Source organism: Odocoileus virginianus, chromosome 2 (assembly GCF_023699985.2).
Source record: "Odocoileus virginianus isolate 20LAN1187 ecotype Illinois chromosome 2, Ovbor_1.2, whole genome shotgun sequence".
In the NCBI taxonomy this organism is placed as follows: Eukaryota; Metazoa; Chordata; class Mammalia; order Artiodactyla; family Cervidae; genus Odocoileus; species Odocoileus virginianus.
In genome coordinates this window covers 2,907,143-2,929,426 of record NC_069675.1, presented here as the reverse complement: position 1 = coordinate 2,929,426, position 22,284 = coordinate 2,907,143, and the positions used below count along the sequence as shown (strand labels likewise).

The 22,284-nt window shown below is 59.2% G+C and overlaps 2 protein-coding genes and 1 long non-coding RNA gene across 10 annotated transcripts in view; 2 read left to right on the top strand and 1 right to left on the bottom strand.

The window, feature by feature from the left end:
- Nucleotides 1–8,151, top strand: part of FAM178B (family with sequence similarity 178 member B) — a 103,280-nt gene extending 95,129 nt beyond the window's left edge. For all 5 annotated transcript variants that reach the window (XM_070474490.1, XM_070474487.1, XM_070474483.1 and 2 more), the window contains 3 exons: nt 4,793–4,870; nt 5,161–5,313; nt 6,952–8,151. In XM_070474490.1, coding sequence (XP_070330591.1) covers nt 4,793–4,870; nt 5,161–5,313; nt 6,952–6,984 — 264 coding nt within the window. In that variant the 3' untranslated portion in view covers nt 6,985–8,151. The remainder of the gene's footprint in view (nt 1–4,792; nt 4,871–5,160; nt 5,314–6,951) is intronic.
- A 2,458-nt stretch (nt 8,152–10,609) lies between these two features.
- Nucleotides 10,610–21,746, top strand: SEMA4C (semaphorin 4C). Of its 4 annotated transcripts, none has more exons than XM_070474443.1 (15): nt 10,610–11,505; nt 14,310–14,455; nt 15,904–16,052; nt 16,373–16,435; nt 16,573–16,671; nt 16,744–16,840; nt 16,958–17,074; nt 17,158–17,309; nt 17,395–17,570; nt 17,855–17,999; nt 18,098–18,320; nt 18,449–18,561; nt 19,546–19,703; nt 19,792–19,862; nt 19,992–21,746. In XM_070474443.1, exons 2-15 carry the CDS (start codon nt 14,347–14,349, stop codon nt 20,819–20,821), a joined length of 2,502 nt encoding a protein of 833 aa, XP_070330544.1. In that variant the 5' UTR covers nt 10,610–11,505; nt 14,310–14,346; the 3' UTR covers nt 20,822–21,746. The 4 variants fall into 4 exon arrangements, with proteins under 4 accessions (XP_070330544.1, XP_020761698.1, XP_020761699.1 ...); XM_020906039.2 differs by lacking the exon at nt 10,610–11,505 and adding an exon at nt 11,656–12,368; XM_020906040.2 differs by lacking the exon at nt 10,610–11,505 and adding an exon at nt 11,656–12,368 and having other exon boundaries at nt 14,307–14,455.
- On the bottom strand, nt 13,965–15,960 carry LOC110145632 (uncharacterized). The gene is made up of 2 exons (XR_011490418.1): nt 15,870–15,960; nt 13,965–14,122 (listed from the first exon to the last, which is right to left on the bottom strand). It is a non-coding gene; the product is annotated as an uncharacterized lncRNA (long non-coding RNA).
- Nucleotides 21,747–22,284: the final 538 nt, after the last annotated feature.

Genomic DNA, 22,284 nt, shown 5'->3' with positions numbered 1-22,284 from the left:
CAAATGGAGCAGGAAACGCAGCCCTCACACCTGGCTGTTTACTGAGCGGCCGGCCCTGTCTCCTGCACACTCCTGCCCACCCGGCCCCAGAGGGCCTCCCCCAGCCTCCCAGAGCCCCCGTTTGTGCTCCTCTTCTGACTTTCACAGAAACAAGGCCAGGGGGAGGAGCCTGGGGGAGGCTGGGGGTTCAGGAGAGTCCTGGCAGGCCCCCGGTGCCCTGGTCTGTGCCCTGGTTCAAAGGGACACTGCATTACCTCTCCTCATCCTCTCAAAGCAGAGACCGTGGGTCTAGGGAGTATGAGGTGAGGAATGAGTCTAGGCAACTCTGCTGCTAACACAGTCCTCTTTACTAGAGTGCTCAGCCTGTCAGTCACGTCTGACTCTTTGCAACACCATGGACTGTAGCCCACCAGGCTCTTCTGTCCACGGGATTCTCTAGGCAAGAATTCTGGAGTGGGTTGCCATGCCCTGCTCCAGGGGATCTTCCCAACCCAGGGATCGAACCCTGGTCTCCCACATTGCAGACAGATTCTTTACTGTCTGAGCTATCAGGAAGGCCCCCTTTTTCCTAAAGCACCACTGTCAAGACTGCTGTCTGGGTCCTGATTTCTGACCACAGGTGGTACCTTATCCCCTTCAATTAGAGCAGTCTTTCCTAAAGGGCCTCCGCTCAGGCCCACCCGCAGGGGTGCTCCCAGTCATCCTTCCAGGTAGCTCTTGTCCTTTGGAAAATCAACTTATAAAAGGTGATTTAAAGGGCTTTTTTCAGAATTACTTATTCCTTCTTGCTGTTCCCGCACCTTCTTTCAGTTCAGTTGCTCAGTCGTGTCCAGCTCTTTGCAACTCCATGGACTGCAGCATGCCAGGCTTCGCTGTCCATCACCAATTCCCAGAGCTTACTCAAACTTATGTCCATTGAGTCGGTGATGCCATCCAACCGTCTCATCCTCTGTTGTACCCTTCTCCTCCTGCCCTTAATCCCTCCCAGCATCAGGGTCTTTTCTAGTGAGTCAGTTTTTTGCATCAGGTGGCCAAAGTATTGGAGTTTCAGCTTCAACATCAGTCTTTCCAATGAATATTCAGGACTGATTTCCTTTAAGATGGACTCGGATCTCCTTGCAGTCCAAGGGACTCTCAAGAGGCTTCTCCAACACCACAGTTCAAAAGCATCAGTTCTTCGGTGCTCAACTTTCTTTATAGTCCAGCTCTCACATCCATACATGACCACTGGAAAAACCATAGCTTTGACTAGATGGATCTTTGTTAGCAAAGTAATGTCTCTGCTTTTTAATATGCTGTCTAGATTGTTCATAGCTTTCCTTCCAAGGAGCAAGTGTCTTTTAATTTCATGGCTGCAGTTACCATCCGCAGTGATTTTGGAGCCCGAAAAAATAAAGACTCTCACTGTTTCCATTGTTTCCCCATCTATTTGCCATGAAGTGATTGGACCGAATGCCATGATCTTAGTTTACTGAATGTTGAGTTTTAAGCCAACTTTTTCACTCTCCTCTTTCACTTTCATCAAGAGACTCTTTTTTTTTTTTTGCTTTCTGCCATAAGGGTGGTGTCATCTGCATATCTGAAGTTATATTCCAGCTTGTGCTTCATTCAGCATTTCTCATGATGTACCCTGCATAGACGTTAAATAAGCAGGGTGACAATAAAGGCAAAGGAAAAAAAGGAAAGAATGCAGAGCTCCAAAGAATAGCAAGGAGCCTTGTCAATGTATGACAAAAACCACTACAATATTGTAAAGTAATTAGCCTCCAACTAATAAAAAAAAAAAAAGAAAGCCTTCCTCAGTGATCAAGGCAAAGAAATAGAGAAAAACAATCAAATGGGAAAGACTCGAGATCTCTTCAAGAAAATTAGAGATACCAAGGGAACATTTCATGCAAAGATGGGCACAATAAAGGACAGAAATGGTATGGACCTAACAGAAGCAGAAGATATTAAGAAGAGATGGCAAGAATACACAGAAGAACTATACAGAAAAGATCTTCATGACCCATATAATCGGATGGTATGTTCAATCACCTATAGCCAGACATCCTGGAATGTGAAGTCAGGTGGGCCTTAGGAATCATCAGTACAAACAAAGCTAGTGGAGGTGATGGAATTCCAGCTGAGCTATTTCAAATCCTAAAAGATGATGCTGTGAAAGTGCTGCACTCAGTATGCCAGAAAATTTGGACAATTCAGCAGTGGCCACAGGACTGGAAAAGGTCAGCTTTCCTTCTAATCCCTCACCTTCCCCCCCTGCCAAAAAAAAGCCCCATATTCAGGATCATATTCCTGGGATTTTCCCTCCAGATTCAATGATGGGAATCGGCATGAGAATGAAATTGTGAAACCTGTTTTTTTTTTTTCCACTCAGTAATTCCCCACTGCACAGACTTCCCTCCAGGGCTTTCCTCAGATCCGAGGCCCACCCTCACCACGCCTCCCAGCCAGGAAGATAGTTCTGAGAGGAGTGGGGGGTCTGGGGCAGGGGGGAAGGCGGGCCCGAGCCTCCACCTGAGCCAGTGGTCCAGTTGGCATTTCACCTGTAAACAAGTAAATGTTTACAAGCCTAAGGTCTTCTCTGCCCTCTGCCACACCCCCTCCCCAGCTTGCCCCCTCCCAGCCACCCTCCCTCCAGTCATTGCCCCTGGTTGTTTTCCTTGGCTTCTTCCCCTTCTCAGCTTTTCCCTCCACTTGCTCAAAGCTCCTCTTCAAGACCAGCCTCAGGCTCCACGCTTTCCAAGGTTTCGGCCCTCTTCCCCACCCCACACCCACCCCAGACCCAACTGGACACAGTCGGTTATAATTGGCATTGTCCCTTTTAACATTAATCTAAAATTTTTCATTATATTCTGATTATATGAGGAAAGCACACACAGTGTAAAGAAATAATCTTAAAAACAAAGATGAAGGCGGAACTGTAATTCTCAGAGTGGTGGTTCCACTTGGGTGGATTCTATCCCAACAGATTCTGCGTTCCCCGCGTGCCCCTAACCCCCCGTCTCCCACCGCGTGGCCTCCCTGCTCCAGAGCAGCACTGAGTGACCTCCGCTGCCCGCCGTCTGACCCCTCTGCTGCGCCCCTCCCTCCCTCTGCTCCAGCGCAGCTGGTCCCCCAGCTACCGTCAGTCCCCCGGAAGTGAGCCAGGGCTCGGCTTCTTGCATCAGCCCCCGGGGTCTGTCTGTTGGTGTCATTCCTGCCCCCTCAGGGCCATCTTCACCTCAAATCCTACTGCTCCTCTGGGGCCTGGTTGGGTTTAGTCACTTCCTCCCCGAAGCCTTCCTTTGGAACTGCACACCATCACCATGGCCTCCCGCCCCGAAAGGTGGAAGGACCCTTTCTCCTCCAGGGCCAAGGCAAAGCCGAGATTCATTCAGGATTCATAGACCAGACAATTGCCTTCCTGAAGTCCCTTTTCCCCTCTAGCGTCTGGGTGTTTGCGGCAGTGTCTTAGTCAGGGTACAGCGTCTGGTACACAGGCCTGAGCCTGCTTTCTGGGGCTGGGGTGGCGGGAGAGAGCCGTTTGCCAGGACTGCAGAGCTCAGGAGTTGCGAACACCCTGGGCCTCCGAGGGCAAGGCCAGGCTGGGGATGGGGCATCCAGCAGATGGAGCTGGCTAGGCAGGCTGGATCGGCCCCCAACCCCCCCGGGGGCATCACGGCCTGGAGGCATACCCCGTAGGCTCCTACTTTTCCCTCCTGCCAGGTGTCAAGACCCAAGCCGGCCAGCTCACGGCCTCAGCCACCTGTGGGCCTCAGCTGTTGTGCTAAAGAACAGGCTGGGTCCTGGGCAGCACAGGTGCTGCTGGAGGAGTGGGGCGGGTGGCCTGTGTCCTCGGGATTTTGCACATGGCGTTTGAGCGGGAGAAGAGTGTCTGGTGTCCTCAGACATGGCTCCAGCTTCTGCCCCAAGGAGGCCACCGGCTCTGTGCAAAGAGGCTGTCACTATTTCTGGGGCACCACCAGATGCTATAAAGGGGGAGGGTGATAAGGGCAGGGGAAGTGGGGGAACAGGGGAACCTCTGCTGACTCTGAGCTCCCACCCCATTATCACCAAGCCGGAGCCCGGCTGGCCATCTGTGGCGCCTGCCTCTCCCCTCCCAGCACAGCCTTGGGGTGGGTTATCTGCCTGGGGCACCACGGTGGGGTGTTTCCTGCCACCCTTCCTATCTTAGAAAGAGCCTGAAGGGGATGAGGCTATGGGCGCCTCCGAGTGGGGCAGGGGCGTACCCGCTGGGTGCCAGGAGCCGGTTGTCTTCACAGCAGGAGCCTCGCCCTTCTTCAGGGCAGGCGCTCCCCACTCTTCATTCTCTCTGTGCAGCAGGTGAATTCCCGTAAACAAATGGGCCCCAACAGCCTCCAAGGGCACCAGGGGATCGAAGCATCCTCTTATCAGACAGAACTGGCCTTGATCCTGCCTTCATCCCTTGTTGTCCAGGGGGCAAGAGTGAAGGCATGCGTAGGTGGGTGAGGGGGCAAATGCTCAACCAGACTTCCCTCCCTCTGCGCCTCCGCGGGTCAGCACAGCAGGAGTGTCCGGACTGACCGCACATCTGTCTGTGAGGGGGTGTCCACTGCAGCCCCAGGGCTGGGGCACAGTGTGGATTTCCAGGTGGCAGAGATTTCTTCCTTTTCTGAAGGGAGAGAGGACGGTCATTCATCAGGGCCCTAGAGAGCACTGGGTGAGTGGGGCCCAGAGCCCTCTTGGAAGACGCCTCCCAGACACTGTGGGCGCAGGAAACCCAGGCTGGGCTTGCACAGTGGAGTCAAGGAAACCCGTCTCTCCCCAGGTCTGCTACCTGTGCCATAGCCTCCTGACCCTGGCCGGGGTGGTGGTCAGCTGCCAGGACATTACTCCAGACCAGTGGGTGAGTCTCCCGAGAGGCTGCGCTGGGGCTGGTGGTGGAGGAGCCCAGCCCACTGCCAGGAACTGGAAAGAGTGGGAGGCAGAGAAAAAAGCAGGCCTGGGGGAGCTGGCCTCCTCCTCCTCCCAGCAGGCCTTCTGAAGGGATACTGACCCATGCCCCCGGTTGCCCATGCCTCCCCTCCCTTTCCCGCCCCACTGCTGAGCAGTCACTCAAACCCATTCTCCTCTTTCTCTGACTCCGTGCTCCCCCCCCCCCCCCCCCCGTGGCCTGCCCTCCCATGGCCTCTGCAGGGGGAGCTGCAGTTGCTCTGCATGCAGTTGGACCGCCACATCAACACCCATATCCGGGAGAGCCCCCAGGCCATGTATCGGACCACACTCAAGGACCTAGCTGCCCAGACCTACATCCGCTGGCAGGAGCTGCTGGCACGCTGCCAGCCCCAGGTGGTGCCCCCACCCTACCGCCCCCAGACTTGGAAGGGGAGGGAAGTGGTCAGTTGACTGACCAGAGCCCGCAGAGCGTCTACCCCCTCTGCAGCTGCCAGGCTCCTGGCTGGGAGATGGGGGGAGAGGGCAGTGGGGGGTTAGAGGGGGAGATGCATCCTCGGTGGACCATCATCTTTCTTATCAAGGGTCAAACACCCAGGATGGGGGTGCAGTGAGGGGGACACAGACAAGCTGACTCCTGGGTAAAGGCAAAGAGAAACTTCACCCCAGAGACAGGGAGGTGCCTAGAGCAGAGGGCTGCCAGGAAGGGACACCAGAGGCCCCAGCTGTCCACCCTCTGCCCAGCTGTCCTGCAGGCCACTCTGCTGGGAGAAACACACCCAGGCGGCCCTGGTTCCTCCCAATTTTTGTAGCAATCACCCTGCGCTCCTGATTTTCTCAGACTCTCTGTGTAATAATTGTTCATTTGCTCAGTCATGTCAAACTCTTTGCATGTGACCCCATGGGCTGCAGCAAGTCAGGTATTCCTATCCTTTACTATCTCCCAGAGTTTGGTCGAACTCATGCCCATTGAGTAAGTGATGCCATCCAACCATCTCATCCTCTGTCGTCCCCTTCTCCCGCCTTCAGTCTTTGACAGCATCAGGGTCTTTTCAAATGAGTCAGCTCTTCACATCAGGTGGCCAAAGTATTGGAGCTTCAGCTTCAGCATCAGTCCTTCCAATTAATATTCAGGGTTGATTTCCTATAGGATTGACTTGTGATAATATTCATAGCTAATATTCATTGAATAAAGATCCTCTTCTACATGAATCCACATAACTGCCCCCCTCTGTGAGGCAGGTATTGTTGTGATCCCATTTTACAGATGGACAAGCTAGCCAAGAGTCGCTGAGAGGTTAAACAGCTTGCTTCATCACACAGGCTGTGGCTTGCAAATAACAAGACCAGGGCACCAAGCCAGCCTGATTTGCACGCCTGCAGAATTAAGCACGGTCCAGCCCCTCTCTGGCAGCCTGGCTTCTGGCCTCTGTCAGTTCCTCCAACAAGCAGCCATCCCACCTCCAACCCCTGATAGAGATGAGCTGGGCCTCCTAAGAACTCCTGTCTCCAACTCCCCTCACACTGCTCCTGAGTCCCCAACTTTCCTTTCCCTCCATGCCCCACCCCTCAGCGGCCCGTAACCTCTGACTTGGGGCTGACACATCAGCCACAGGCTGTGGCTTGGGTCTCAGATTGCACAAGTCTCTGAGAAAGCTGGAAAGCAAACCTCACCCTCCACCCCTGAGGAACTAGATCACACTGGTCTCTGGTGGGAAGCGGTGTGCTTGTCATGAAAAGAAGGAAAAATGATTCGCGGCCTGGCCGAGCCAGGGCCAGGCCCTAGCTTCCTCTCACACTGCCCTGGGCCTGCGAGCTGGCAGTAGAAGGAAGCAAGACAGATCTGTGGTCGAGTGGCCTGTTGACCTGCCGCGTGCTCGCCTGGACAGGAGCCCCCGGAGCCTTGTGGCTTAGCGAGTGGCACAGAGAAGGCGTTGGTGGATGTGCAAGGGGCACTGGGGAGTCAGGGAACCTCAGGTCCGTGGGCCCCACCTGGGCCCAGACCGTCACACTGTGTTTTGCTCTTTGCCACAGGCCAGGTACTTCAGCCTCTGGGAAGACGTCTAGTGGAGCAGGGCAAGAGTGGCCCAGCGCTCCTGGCTCTGGCAAGAAGCGAACACAGCCTAGGTAACTGGAGGCATGAAGAATGGGGGCCGGGGGAAGACCAAGCAGTGGAAGCGAGTGCCTGCCTCCCCCGCTGCCCTGAGGCCAGCTGGGCAAGGGTTCTGCCTCTCGTCTCCAGCCCTTCCCCATGTCTCCGCTCCCCAAGGCCATAGTCTCCAAAACTCTGGTTTCCCCAGGCCTCCCGAGCCCTCCAGCCACCATCCTCCCCACCCTCCTCCACTTCTCCGTGTCACTTGTGTGAGGGTTCTTGGTGCACACTAAAGCCTCAGCATCGGTGGTTTAGAAGAGTTCCTTCCTCCAGTCCCTTACTGAGGGCTGTGCCCAGTGTCCAGTTTCCTGATTTCTCCGCTTGTGCTTTGCAGAATTCTCACCCAGAGCCAGTTGTATGACTGGGTCTTAGGCCCCACCCTGCCCCCTGCAGCAGAGGACTGTTTATTAAACCTGCAGGGTTTATGAACAGTCTTGGCTATGGCCTGAAAGCTGTCAGAAACCCCGGGAGCAGGGGTGGGGAACATCAGTTTGGACCAGTCTGAAACCATCCCCCTGCTGCCACTGGGGAAGAGCCATGAGGTGAAAAGGTAGATGAGGCCTGTAATTACCCTTAATTCGGTTTATTGTTGAGCTCTGAAATCAACTCCCGGACTTAGGAGTTGGGAGTGGGGGTGGTTAGTTCCCAATACTTTTTGTTTTCTCTTGGCCTTACCCACAATCAGGTTTTGTGGGCCCTGATCCCTGAAGGGGTGCTAGATGTCTTCAACCTGCTCCCTTTGAGAGCAGGTATCGTTCGGTACCCCCAGGATATCCATGGGTATCACTTTCTCTCTCTGCCCTGAGAATCCGTTGCTAGTCCCTGGACCTTCCCGAGCCTTTCTAGGTTGGAAGGGGTTTTGCAGGGGCCACAGGGGTTGGAGAGGAGGAACCAGAGGTTGGACCCTGCGCACTGGGCCCGTGCCCGTGATCAGCTCAGCCCCTAGTGTCTGCCAGCGTTCACCATGGCTGTGCTTGTGACTTTTTCTGTTTATTTGTCCCTCTCCTTTGTTCTGTCATGCCAAGTTAAGGCTGGTTAAGTAGGGGAGAGACTCCCCCAAAATAAAGGACCTTCCAGTCCAAGTGCCTCAATTTGTAGACCCGAAGGGCAGCCCATCACTCCCTGGGCCTGTTGGAGGTCCTCACTGGGTCCCCAGAATGCTGGGAGCTGGTGTGTGGGCTCAATCGTTTAGTTGCATTGGACTCTTTGCAACCCTATGGACTAGCTCACCAGGCTCCTCTGTCCATGGGATTCTCCAGGCAAGAATACTGGAGTGGGTTGTCATTCCCTATTCCAGGGGATCTTCCCCACCCAGGGATCGAACCCACGTCTCTTGCATCTCCTGCATTGGCAGGTGTGTTCTTTACTACTACACCACCTGGGAAGCTGCTGGGAGTCAGGGACATCCATAATTCAAAGGGCACAAACTCACAGCAGGGTGCCAGGCACCATGCAGGTTGTCTCCCTGCCTCTCTGCCTTTGCCAGGTGAGAGGTAGAGAAGCTCTCTGCCAGGGAGGCTTGGAGGCCCAGGCAGCTTGCCTGGGAGTTCTAGTTTCTTTTCCTGGCCACGTCACAGGCCCCCTCGGCCAGGGCCGCTGAGGCCCCAGCAGCATCAGGTAGGCCTGAGATCCTCCGATAACTGAGCAGAGGCTGCGCCACCTCCTTCAGCCCCCTTCAGGGCGGCCCCCGCTCCTGACACCACACATCCTGACGGTTAATGCTCGGCTATTCAGTTTGCTCTGGAAACCTGGAAATCACCTGTGAAATTTCCCTTCTTTGTTCTCGCTGCCAAGGGAGGCCTAGGAAGCTGAAGCGGGGATTTTTCCAATTTCTCGAAGCTGCCCCTACTGGGCTCAGAGAAAGGGTTCGAGCTGTCCAGCTCAAGAACCCTTCCTCTCCAGGCCGGGTTCTTGTACACCGCCCCCTCCTCTCAAACACATTTATCCCCGAGAGAGAAATAGATACCAAGTAGAGAGGAGGTGTGGGTGACAGCTCAGGCCCTCCAGAGGCCTCACTGTAACTTGAGCAGAGGTGTGCACCTTGAGGTCACCCAAGGGCGTGCAGTATCCCCCGGGACGTATAACGGGCCCTATCTGGAACTGGCTTGGAGCTGACCAGATCTTCTAACATCAGTCTAGGACCAGTGAAAGAGTCAGCCTCCTTGAGGCCAAAAATTCAGTGATGCTGGCAACTTCACCATTCACCCTTTCCAGATCCCTGAGCGCCTGGGAAAAGGCTGGGGGATATCCTGATGGAGGCCACTGGAAACGCAGCATCCGGGGCTGTGATGACAGATGCTTTCCTGCTTCCTTCGGTGATGGTGGCAGGGAGGGGCTGGAAGGGAAGGGCTTCCCAGGTGGATGGCTTTGATAACCCTCCTTTAGGAGGAAGTGGAGGGAGGAAGTCCTTTTCCTCTGTCCCCGCTCACCTCGGTCCCCAGGCCCCCAGATCCCTGAAGGGTGGCTGACCCAGGCTGTTTCATTTCCCCACTGTGGGTTGACAAGCAGCTCCTGACTCCCTTGGAAGTTGGCCAAGCAGTGTGGACTAGAGAATCCCACTGTGAACCCTGGGCCCCCCTCCTGGCAAAAGGCAACCTCTGGCGAGCTGGAGTTAAAAGGAAGGGGCACCATGGCGGGTGACCAAGACATGGGGACAAGGGGGGCCTAGCTATCTAGATAAGACTTCCAGATCTGTCTCTAGGGGCCAGCATGAGCTGCCAGTGGGTCCTTAGGGAACCTGGCGGGGGAGGGGGGGCGCATTTAGCACATCTGCCTTTTCTTGGCCACAAGCAGTTGAACACATAGGGTAAGTAAGAGGGTCTGTCAAGGCCTAAGGCATGAATGCTGGGCCCCTTCCATACGAGTGTGGTCAGTCACTTCAGTTGCACTGAAGTGCAAGCACTTCAGTCTGACTCTGCACGAAGTCATGGACTGTAGCCCGCCAGCCTCCTCTGTCCATGGGATTTTCCAGGCAAGAATACTGGAGTGGATTGCCGTGCCCTCCTCCAAGGATCTTCCTGACCCAGAGATCCAACCCCTATCTCCTGCATTGGCAGGCGAATTCTGTACCATCTGAGCCACCAGGGAAACCCTCATTTTAAAGTATGAATCACCAGCAAATAGTCATGCAGGAAACTTTATCCCCTGCCCACCCACCCACGGAAAAGGCGAGCACTGGAAAGGAACAGAATCTAGCAGGAAATGAGCAAGGTAGAAAAGGGGAGCTGGCAAGGAGCGTTTCAAAGGGAAGGGCTCTGTGATGAGGAACCAAGAAGCCCTCCTTCAGCTACAGAAGACGTCCCTGCCAGTGAAACCAAATCTCCCTTCTTTCCACTGGGGCCAGTCTTGCAGTTGGAGCCAGGAGCTCAGGTCTTGGCCTGGTAACCCTCACACCTAGAGGTGAGGAAAGACAGCAGGAAACGAAGTGTCTGGCCTAAAAGTTGTCAGGCTATCCCATAACTTAGTGGAAAGATGGGATCAGGAGTCTTAAGGCCTGATTTAACATTCTGCCTTTGCTCGTTATCAGTGTGACTTTGGGCAGGCTATGCCTTTCTGACACCCATCTGATCTATAAAATGAGAGAAGCATTTGTAAAGGGCGGTCGTGAGGGCAGACAGAAGGCAGGTTGCAGTCTGGAGCGCAGACCCAAGTGTGAGGGTGCCCGCCTGCGGGTTTACCTGCCCTGAAATCAAGGAAGCAGGGTCGAACTGGGACTAGGGGGTCGCACATCTTCTCCCACCCTGTCACCTGGAACAGGGCCTTCCCTGCCCACCCCTGCTGATTCACTGACTTACCCCCTATCTCCATTATCTCCAAGGCCTCAGTTTTTTGGTTTTTTTCTTCTTTTTTTCTGGTGCAAAGGAGCTGGGAAATGTGGCTCTGGCCAGTGCGGGAGAAGGGGCCTTTATGTATACCAGCAAAGACCCAATTGTTACTGAATCCAAACTGGGCTGCTTTTCCCAATTATCTCCACTACTCTTCTGGTCTCCACTTTTTCTGATGCCAAGTTTTAACCCAGAACAAAAGCTCCTGTCGGCACTGATTTATAATCCAGATCTGCTGACAAGGCCCTAAAGGGTCCCTCCCCTCCAGGGCTGCACCATGCTTAAAGTTACCATCCAAGCCACTGGGCCGCCAGTCTCTTCACCTCTGCCCTTTGCCCCTAGCCAGGAGGTGGCATCTGTCTCCAGGTCCCAGTGGGGTGGCCTCCCTGGGGTTCCTCTGTTCACCTGCCCAGCTCAGAGGACTAGCTGGCAAGGACAGTCCAGCAGCACCCAGGAGGCCAGAGCTACAGGTACTTCTAGGAGCGGCTTGTGGGCGGAGGCTCGAGTCCCTCTCCAGCGTGGCTCCCCTCAGTCCCTTTCATCTGAACACCAGGGCTCCTGTCACTTGTTATTCAGCCTTCTAGCGGCATCAGAAGGAGTCATTTCCTGAGGGTAAGCTCAGCGCACCTGGAGTCGAGGGTTGTTTCACCCGGATCAGGACGAGGGGGTCGCTGAACGGGTCCCTTCTTCTGGAGCGTGAGAAACTAGAGGCACAAGGTCTCAGGAGATTTGGGGGAGGGGGGGGTCGTCTTCCTGGCTGGTGAGGCCCGTCCGGTCTGATCGCAGGGGTCAGTGGGAGTTGAAGGAAGGAAACAGAATCGGGGGCCAAAAGACAGACCACTCTGGTGCGCCCCAAAGAGAAGCCTGGGATACTCTCCAGGAGGTGACCTGCCCGCCTTCGTTTCAGTAACCATAGTGTGGGGAGCCTCTTAGACCCCTTCCCGAACCGGGCTGCCCAGCCCGCACGGTTGGCTTTGGGGGACACTTCGGAAAAACCGGGTGAGTCCGACACCCCCCTTGCTAGGGCCCGATGTCCCTCCCCCGCCCCACCTCCCGGCGCGGTGGCGCAGATCTCTGCTGCTGGGCCCGGGGCGGCCCGGCACCAGGAGGGGTGGGGGTCCGAGCCCCCAGGCCGGGAACAGGGAGGCGTGCGGGTCGCAGCCCCCTCCGGGGCGGGCCTTCGCGTCCCGCCCCCGGCCTCCGACGACAGCCCCCACCCCGCCTGACGTCAGGGGGGAGGTGGCGGAGAGCCTCGGCAGCAGCGGAGAAAGAGCCGGCGCCCGCCGCGGTGGCGCGGGGAGCCCGAGCCCAGGAGCGCCGAGCCGAGCCGGGCCGAGGGGCGGTGGCAGGAGGGGCAGCGGAGCAGGGCGGGCGGGCGCGCGCGGGCGGGCAGGCGGCGGCGCGCGGGCAGAGGCGGACCGTGGTCGGAGCCGAACGCGAGGGCGGCGCCCAGAGATTCAAGCAGCGAAGAAGAGGTGAGTGAGGCCGGGGTTGCACGGAGCCGGAGCCAAGGGCTCTCCGGGGCCGCCGCTTTGTCCCCAGACTCGAGCAGGGGACGCCGCACGCGTGAGGGACAGGGTCTGGGGGCGCAGGGAGGGGCGGCGGCCGGGACAGCTGTCCGCCCGAGCGCCTCCCTGCGCCCCCCGCGGACTGCTTCGCGGGGCCTCGGAAGCGGGGCTAGCGGGGCTAGCGGCGCCCGCAGCCCCAGGGTCCGGAGGCACGGACTGGCCAGGGGGAACGGGGCTCAGGGTGCGGGGGGTCCTTCGTACTGTCCGGTCCACGCCCGCGATCTTTTCCAGGCCCCCGAACTGCCCCCGGCTCCCCCACCCCCGACGGAAAGTTTGGGGCGGGCCTGGACGGAGGCCGATGTTATGAGATCGGATTTCCCTGCCGCGGCCCCCGGCCGCGCGCCCGCTCCGCTGGGGAGGCGGGCTGTCCTGGAAAGCCAGGCTCCGGAGCCGCGCCGCCCAGTCCCCGGCTGGAGCGCTAGCCCTGCAGCTGCTGGGGAGCCGTCCGCGGCCCGCCGCTCGGGGTGGGCAAGGGTGGGGGGCGCGCCGCCGGGACCCCGCACCCCTCTACACACCTCCACCCCCGGGGCTGCCCGTTTCCCCCGCCCTGGGAGGAGCAGTGCCGGCAGAGCCTCGGAGCGCGCTGCGGGGTCCGGCCTGGGCCTGGGGTAAGGAACCGAGGGAAGGCTGGGGGTGTGTTGGGGGGTGAGCGCATCCCCGCGCGCCCCCCCCCCCCCCCCCGCCACCCTTCCCGCGCTGGGGAACTGGGCCGACAGGGGGCGTCCGTCGGTCGGGCTCCGCCACGCTCCCAGCGCCTCCGCTTTGTTTGCATTCAAATCCCCGGAGCTGGGGGAGGGGAGAATCGAGGGGAACCCGGGACGGGGTCCCGACTGGACCCTTTGCTTCGGGGTGAACAGATCCTCAGCTTCTGTGTCTCTGTGCCCTGGAGGGCCGGGACAGTGGAAATTAATCCAGACGGCCTGCCCCGGCCGGAGTCCCGGCGCGATCCCTGAGTTGGGAAGGCTCATCAGACCCCGGGAGAGCGCAGCAGGCGCTGGCCCTGCTCCGGTCGCCCTCGCAGTCCAGGAGGGAACCCCCGACGCTCCCCACCAAGCCCTCACTTCCCCCCGCCCCCGCCTGAAAGCGCCGCCGGGAAGATCCCTGATGAGACCAGAGATTTGTCCCGCGGCCCCTCAGCCCGAGGGCTGGTGTCTCCTAGGAGGCTGTGCGTGGAACAGAATGAAGCCCGGGTTCTTTACACGCCCATCCCATTCCACTTCCTGCCTGCCTTCTTGGGCAACAAAGGGGACTCGGGAAGCAGGGGGCCCCTCCAGCTCCCGGCCCCACTTCAGCCCTGTGATATGGAATGGGGTTTTGGGCTCTGCCCGGCTATTGTCTGCGCTGGGGGAGGGGAGAGGCTGGACCGCGACCCCCGCAGGCCTGATGCACCGAGTCCTGCCTGGGGGGCTTTTCCTACCGTCTGCCCCACTTACAGGTTCATCCCCTTTGGGCTGGCTGCAGGTCCTGATCGCATAGGTTATTTTAAGAAATCCTTCGAATCTGTCAGGCCCGAGTAGGGGAGGAGGGTCCTCTCTTTATTTTCTTAAACAACTTCCTGTCGAGGAGAAGTGGGGGAGGGCCGGAGGATCTTTGAGTGTCCACTCTTCCAGCTGACTCAGCTCTCTCCGTCCCCTCAGGGAGACCCCTTGGTCCTTTGGAAGCTGTGGGGAAGAGGCCAGGTGTGGGAGGGGACTAGGTCGCTGCTCCCAGGGCTGGGGCAGTGCGGGGAGCCCCGGGGAGGCCTGGTCAGATCTTCTGTCCTCTGTGCCTCCTGGCCCGGCTTGTGTGGGCCCCCTTCCGGTCTGTTTTCTCTGGATGTGACTCTGACCCTTTCTTTTCCCCCAGCAGGGCAGCTGGCCTGGAGCTCAGAGCTGGGGCGTGTGCCATGGCCCCACACTGGGCCGTCTGGCTGCTGGTAGTGGAGCTGTGGGGCCTGGGCCTTGGGGCTGAGGTGTGGTGGAACCTGGTACCCCGGAAGACGGTATCTTCTGGGGGTGAGTGTCTGAAGGCTGGGGAGCAGGCGGCCAGGAGGGACTGCTGGGGGAAGAGGGGTGCTAAGGAATTGCCTTCTGGAACGTCTGGCTTTATTCTGCAGTTGGGCGCAAGGCCCTGATGTATGTGACACAGCTTTCTAAGAAATGTGAGTGAGTGACTCTAGGAACCCAGAACTGGTCGTCCAGGCCAGGATCTGGGGTGGCCCTCCTTACGCTTAGGACCTGGCTGCCTTGTTATCCAAGAGTGACCATTCTGCACCTGTCTCCCTACATCTCACTTCTGGAATTATCCCTAGCACTGAGAGCCTAAAGAGGGAAACCTGAGCCAAGATAAACACGAAGCAAAAGGTGTTACTACCCACTCCCAGGTCTTCAAGCTCTGTGCCCCCAGGAGCCCCCTTAACAACCCGGATATGATAGACTCCCCCTCCTGCTGACCTGATCCTCCGACGCCCCGGACGGGGTGTGTGTGCACACGCTCCTGTGGGAGGGCGCAGTGGGCCTGACAGCCCTCTGTGCACACACTCCTGTATGCAGAGGTGATGTCAGGTGTTTGCGTCGTGCGCTCTGGGGACCCGGGATGAGCTCACCTCCCACAGGCTCCTCTCAGTGCTAACGAAGCCCTCCCTTGCTGGTCTGTGTCTGGGCCCATCGTTGGCTCCAAACACTAAGGATGGTTTAGGGGGACCCTGGGGACAGTCCAGCAGCTATTTGGGGGTTGACAGGAATCCTGTGGCTGCATGAATGTCGTGGCCCCCTGCTCGACGGACGGCAACAGGTCTCCCCAGCCCCAAGGCTGTGGCACCATCTCTGACCCCCAGCCTCTGCTCTCCCCCGCCCTCCCTGCCCTGGTCTCCCAGCCTGATTCCGTCTCCACATCCCATGGCCGGCTCTGCTTGTACCCCTCGCAGCCTGCATTTGGGACCCACTGGAGGGAAGGGTTCTCTCAGACAAGGAACGCTCGCAACTTCCGTCCATCCTGCCTGGCTGGATCAGGGGCCAGGGCAAGGCTGGACCCTGGTGGGGGCAGTGTGCAACAGAGCAGAGAAGGAAGCCGCAGCGGAGGAAGCGGGGGTGGCGGGAGGTGGGGCGGCGGGATGGGGAGGTGGCGACTGACCCTGAGAGTGAGAGCCATCAGTCTGATGGTTTCCTCTGGCCGGAAGCTGTGGCTGAGATATCCTTCCTTCCTCCTCTCCAGCCCAGATTTACCTCCCTGGGTGGGGAAAGCCAGGGAGGCCTGGGTGGAGCTGTCAGTCAAAAAGCCTATTCAGAAAATGCCCTTTATTGCTGGTCAGAGGAGCTTGGCTGGCATCTGCTTGTGGGGTGCTGGCTCTAATGTGCAGTGACTACTGCATAGAAGAGGGCTAATTCTAGGGGAGAGGGCATGCCTGGAGTCCCAGGAAGGTCCACTTACCCCAGCCCTGGTCACTCCGGCCTTGTCCCTGCAGAGCTAGCCACGGTGGTGCGGCGCTTCTCCCAGACAGGCATCCAGGACTTCCTGACCCTGACCCTGACCGAGCAGACGGGGCTCCTGTATGTCGGGGCCCGGGAGGCCCTGTTTGCCTTCAGCGTGGAGGCTCTGGAGCTGCAAGGAGTGGTGAGAGGTGGGGGAGCGGGAGGCACATGGGGGAGAGAGGCAGGACCTGGGGGCTTCGCTTGGACAGGCTGTCCCCTCAGCTTGGCCGCCCCCACCCCATTCTCCCTGGTGAGCATGTCGCTTCGCCCGAGAGTCTGCAGTACTCGCTGGGACCGCTGCGCTGGGGTAGCTGGGGCTCTGGTCCTCTCTGGAATAAGCCCAGAGAGTGGGGACACTGTCTTCTCACTTGGTGTCCCCATGTTGCTGCCACGAGCCGCACTGATGACACATACTTGGTGCGTACCTGCAGCAATGCTGACGCGTTCCCTCCCTATCCTCAGATCTCATGGGAGGCGCCAGCTGAGAAGAAGGCTGAGTGTATCCAGAAAGGGAAGAATAACCAGGTTGGCTCTCTGGGACCTGCTGGGGGCCGGGGGGTGCATGGGGCATGCTCTTTCCCCTCCGTCCCGGTGCTGGTCTGGGTCCCGGGGTCCCTGTGTTCCAGATACTCAGACTTTAACAGATGCCTCTCTGTCCCCAGACGGAGTGTTTCAACTTCATCCGCTTCCTACAGCCATATAACACATCCCACCTGTACACGTGCGGTACCTATGCCTTCCAGCCCAAGTGCACCTACATTGTGAGTGCAGCTCCTCTCCCCAGCCCCAGGCCTGGCCCTGTTGCATTCTCATGGCCTTGTCCCCACCCCTAGGACATGCTCACCTTCACCCTGGAGCGGAGCGAGTTTGAGGATGGCAAGGGAAAGTGCCCCTATGACCCGGCCAAGGGCCACACCGGCCTCCTTGTGGGTGAGTGGCTGTCTCATTGCAGGTTGGGGGTTCCTAGGACTTGTTCCCACTCTGGGACCACCTGGCTTGAGTGTCTGCACCTCGCTTCTGCATGGGCTGACCCCGTGTCTGTTGTAGACGGTGAACTGTACTCGGCCACGCTCAACAATTTCCTGGGCACAGAGCCAGTCATCCTGCGGAACATGGGACCCCATCATGCCATGAAGACGGAGTACCTGGCCTTCTGGCTCAACGGTGAGCCCTGAGAAGCCAGCTGGGTGTGGGAGGTGCCTGGAGGGCCCGATGTCTGGGCTGACCCTCCTCCCCTTCCCCCCCAGAACCTCATTTTGTGGGCTCCGCCTACGTCCCGGAGAGCGTGGGCAGCTACACGGGGGATGACGACAAGGTGTACTTCTTCTTCAGCGAGCGCGCGGTGGAATACGACTGCTATGCTGAGCAGGTGGTGGCCCGCGTGGCCCGCGTCTGCAAGGTACAGACCACCGAGGCGGGCAGCCCTGGGTGCCTGGCCGCCCGGCGAGGCTGACCGGCCGCGCTGTCCCCATGCCGTTCGGCAGGGCGACGTAGGGGGCGCGCGGACGCTGCAGAGGAAGTGGACCACGTTTCTGAAGGCACGGCTGGTGTGCTCTGCGCCCGACTGGCAGCTCTACTTCAACCGGCTGCAGGCGCTGCACACGCTGCAGGACGCCTCCTGGCACAACACCACCTTCTTCGGGGTTTTCCGGGCGCGGTGGTGAGCTGACCAGGAGCCCACGGGGGTGGGGGGGAGCAGGTCCGTGGGCTAGGGATGGTTGAAGGGGCAGGCCTCTGGGGGAGGTCCTGAGGGTCAAGGAGGGTGTTGGGCTCCTGCCCTTTCCACCACCCCTCTGTGAGCGGTGCCCCCAGGGGCACTTTGAGCTGCCACCACACCACATGTGGCCATGGCCTTATGGTGTTTGGGCCCTCCCTTTCTGCTACACGCCCTGAGCTGTGGGCACCCCAGCTCTGACCCTTGGGGTCCCTCCCTTGCTGTGACAGGGGCGACATGGACCTGTCAGCAGTCTGCGAGTACCAGCTGGAGGAGATCCAGAAGGTGTTCGAGGGGCCCTACAAGGAGTACCATGAGCAGGCCCAGAAGTGGGGCCGCTACACGGACCCTGTCCCGACCCCGCGGCCCGGCTCGGTGAGTCATCCCAGGCAGGGATGCGTGTGCATGTTCTCCGCTCTGGTGCCTTCCCCTCTGGGCTGACAGCTGCCCCCCAAACCCTGCCCACCCCCCAGTGCATCAACAACTGGCACCGACGCCACGGCTACACCAGTTCCCTGGAGCTGCCCGACAACATCCTCAACTTCATCAAGAAGCACCCACTGATGGAGGAGCAGGTGAGGCCTCGATGGGGCCGCCCCCTGCTGGTGAAGAAGAATGCCAACCTCACCCACCTGGTGGCCGACCGGGTCTCAGGGCTTGACGGGGCCACCTACACGGTGCTGTTCATCGGCACAGGTGGGTACGGGCGTGGCAGCTTGGGGCTAGGTGAAGGCCTGCGTGCCCAGGCAGGGAGATCCAGAGACAGCCCCAGCCCAGGACCCTGCTGCCCTTTTCCTGACACCTGTTCCCCCCTACCCCTACAGGAGACGGCTGGCTGCTCAAGGCCGTGAGCCTGGGGCCCTGGGTTCACCTGATCGAGGAGCTGCAGCTCTTTGACCAGGAGCCTGTGGAGAGCCTGGTCCTGTCCCGGAGCAAGGTAACCATCAGGCCCCACCCACTGTGTCCCCCCATGGTCCCCAGTCGAGTGCTTGGCCAGTGCAGGGGCGGGGAGATGTCCGAGAGAGGAGCGAGAATGCTACTGGAATCTGCACTCTGCAGGCTTCCTATCTTCTATACAGCCCAGTCCTGACGGCGCTTGGCAGCTGTTTTCAGGCCCCTCGGGGGGACTGCGCTGCCGTCCGCCGGGCCTCGTGCCACTTTGGCTCCTGATGCCCTCGTGACATCTCCTTGCCTGCCAGCCCCGACCCCCGGCGCAGTCAGCAGTTCCCTGAAGTGCTGCTCGAAGCTTCCCTTCCCCAGCCTCTCTGCCCGCGTGTCTGTGGCACTTTGACCTGCTTGGCTTTTCCCAATTCTGGAGGCTCAGGTTGTTCCCAGAATGGGGAATCCTGGCAGAAGGAAAGCCTGTAGTTGCAGAAGCACACGGATTGGTGATCTCCATTGAAACAGAGGAAAACGCCTTATGCTTTGCTGGTGCTATTGTAAGGCTGACGGGATCTGCGGAAACTGAACTTCCTGCGCTATTTATACTATTCGGGAGCCGTGTGTGTGTGTGTGTGTGTGTGTGTGTGTGTGTGTGTGTGTGTGTGTGTGTGTATTTGAGAGTGTGTGTGAGTGGGGGGGGACTGTGTGTGTGTGTGTATGAGGGTGAGTGGGTTTGTTTGTGTGCTGTGTGTGAGTGTGAGAATGTATGTACATGGGTGTGAGTGAGCAAGCACAAGGATGCTTCTCGGCCTCACAGGTCTGCTGTTCCTTTCTAACAAGGTCACGGCTGTAAGGGGCTTAGGATTGCTCCTAGCTTATAGTAAGCCCTCCATGCCTTCCCAGCCCTCAGACTTCCCGCTTTGGGACGTGCGCACAGCCCACTTCCTGCTTCGGGCCCCAGTGCCCGGCAGTCATCCAGGCCCCCGCCCCGGGCCGTGTCGGGCCCTGGCTCAGCCTCCCTCCTGTGCTTCTCTGGCAGAAGCTGCTCTTCGCGGGCTCCCGCTCCCAGCTGGTGCAGCTGCCCCCAGCCGACTGCATGAAGTACCGCTCCTGTGCTGACTGTGTGCTCGCCCGGGACCCCTACTGTGCCTGGAACGCCAACAGCAGCCGCTGCGTGGCCGTGGGCGGTCACTCCGGGTGAGGGGGGCTTCTGCGTGTGCGGGGACCAGCGGGGAGGGCAGGTGGCTAGAGCTGGGACGCTGACGGATCCCTCTTTCCCCACCAGGTCCCTGCTGATCCAGCACGTGACGGTCTCGGATACCTCGAACATCTGTAATTTCCGGGGCAGTAAGAAAGGTGAGCTGTTGTCTTAGTCTTTCTTCCAGGGTGTACAGGCCTTGGGGAACCAGAACTGGGGTGTCTATGTCCCCTCCTCGGCCTGGGCTTCTTGCACCCCACTGACTCTCGTTTTCTCTGCCGCTGCAGTCAGGCTCACGCCCAAAAACATCACGGTGGTGGCGGGCACAGATCTGGTGCTGCCCTGCCGTCTCTCCTCCAACCTCGCCCACGCCCGCTGGACCTTCGGGGGCCGCGACCTGCCCGCGGAGCAGCCTGGCTCCTTCCTCTACGATGCCCGGCTGCAGGCCCTGGTGGTGATGGCTGCCCAACCCCGCCACGCGGGCACCTACCACTGCTTCTCGGAGGAGCAAGGGGCCCGGCTGGCTGCCGAAGGCTACCTCGTGGCCGTGGTGGCGGGCCCATCGGTGACGCTGGAGGCCCGGGCCCCGCTGGAGAACCTGGGGCTGGTGTGGCTGGCTGTGGTGGCCCTGGGCGCCGTGTGCCTGGTGCTGCTGCTGCTGGTTCTGTCCCTGCGCCGGCGGCTGCGCGAGGAGCTGGAGAAAGGTGCCAAGGCGGCCGAGAGAACCCTGGTGTACCCGCTGGAGCTGCCCAAGGAGCCTACCAGCCCCCCCTTCCGGCCCGGCCCCGAGACGGATGAGAAGCTCTGGGACCCTGTGGGCTACTACTACTCAGACGGCTCCCTCAAGATCGTGCCTGGCCATGCCCGGTGCCAGCCTGGCGGTGGGCCCCCCTCGCCGCCCCCCGGCATCCCCGGCCAGCCCCTGCCTTCTCCGACGCGGCTCCACCTGGGAGGTGGCCGGAACTCCAACGCCAACGGCTACGTGCGTCTCCAGCTGGGAGGGGAGGACCGGGGCGGCCTCGGGCATCCTTTGCCCGAGCTCGCGGACGAACTGAGGCGTAAACTGCAGCAGCGCCAGCCACTGCCGGACTCCAACCCCGAGGAGTCCTCAGTATGAGAGGGGCCCCTCCGGCGGCAGCCTGGCAGGCACGGCTCCTACATTTTTGCACAGGCACCAACTACCTCAGGGACATGGCGTGGGCAACCTGCTCTGCCCGGGACAGACCCTGCCCGGCACCGCCCGGCCATGAGGACCTGCTCTGTCAGCATGGGCACTGCCACTTGCTGTGGCTTACCAGGGCACCGGCCTTGCAGAGGGCACCTTCCTCCTCTGTAAGAGGCTGTGAATCACGGACGCGTGGGACCCCAACAGCCAAAACCTTTCAAGGCAGAAGTTGCAGACGTGGGTGTGTTTGTGGACACACGTGTGTGAATGTAGATGTGTGCACATACGCACTTATGTTCGTTCGTGTGTGTGTGTGTGTGTGTGTGTGTGTGATGTAGTCTTCCTGTTTCTGTCAAGTCTTCCCTTGGCCTGGGGTCCTCCTGGTGGGTCATTGGAGCTATGAAGGGGAAGGGGTCGTATCACTTTGCCTCTCCTGCCCCCACCTGTCCCCAGTAGGGGGCAGCCATGTACATATGGGGGTGGGCTGGGCAGGGTGCTGGGCCCCTTTGTGGGAATCAGGGCTCTGGGGTGGGGCCTGGTCCTGCTCCCAGGGCTATGAATGTTTTCAGGGTGGGGGGTGGGGAGATGAAGCCTCCTGTGTGTTTGGGGTAAGGGTTGGGAGGGGGCCCCCCACTTGGCCCTGGGGTTCAGTGGTATTTTATACTTGTCCTCCCTGGCAGGGCTGGGAAAGGTTGTGTGTGGGGGGGAGGGGGGAGGGAAGGCGAGAGGGGTGGGCATGCTGTGGATCTGGCATATCCTCTCCCAGCCCTAGGAGGAGGGCTCCCAGCAGTGTAACTTATTGTGTCCCCACGTATTTATTTGTTGTAAATATTTGAGTATTTTTATATTGACAAATAAAATGGAGAAAATGAAACCATTCCTGTTGTGGAGATGAGACACTTGGGCTGAAACCTTCTGGGTGCCCAGAGGGAGGCTCCCTCACCCCTGTCCACCCTCACAAACCACACCCTCTTGCGCCGTCACCCTCAGTCCGCCCCTTCAGGGGTCCCCCTCTGGCTTGTGCCCCTCTCTAGAGGGGTCCAGAGGCCAGGCTCCAGTGTTTTCCCACAGAGGCGGGTCAGGCTGGGAACCAGACCAGGGCCACAGCCTCTGGGGAGCCAACCATGGCTTCTGGCCAAAGGGAGAAGTCAGGGCTTGGGGAACAGAACCAGTAGAAGGGAGGGGCCTGGCTTCCCAGTCCTCTGGGAAGGGGAAAAGGGAGTGGGGGCCGTGGAGAGGAGCTTCCTAGAAGCAGCTTAAACTTGTGCTCGTGTGAGGACGGGGCTCCCCACCAGTTTAGGGGAAGAATGATTCCTTTGCGCCTTTATCCTCCAGGAATGTTAGTCTTGAATGCTTCAGATAACCACGCAACATGGGAACTTCACTGCCTCCAGTAGGCACCGAGCCCCTTTGCT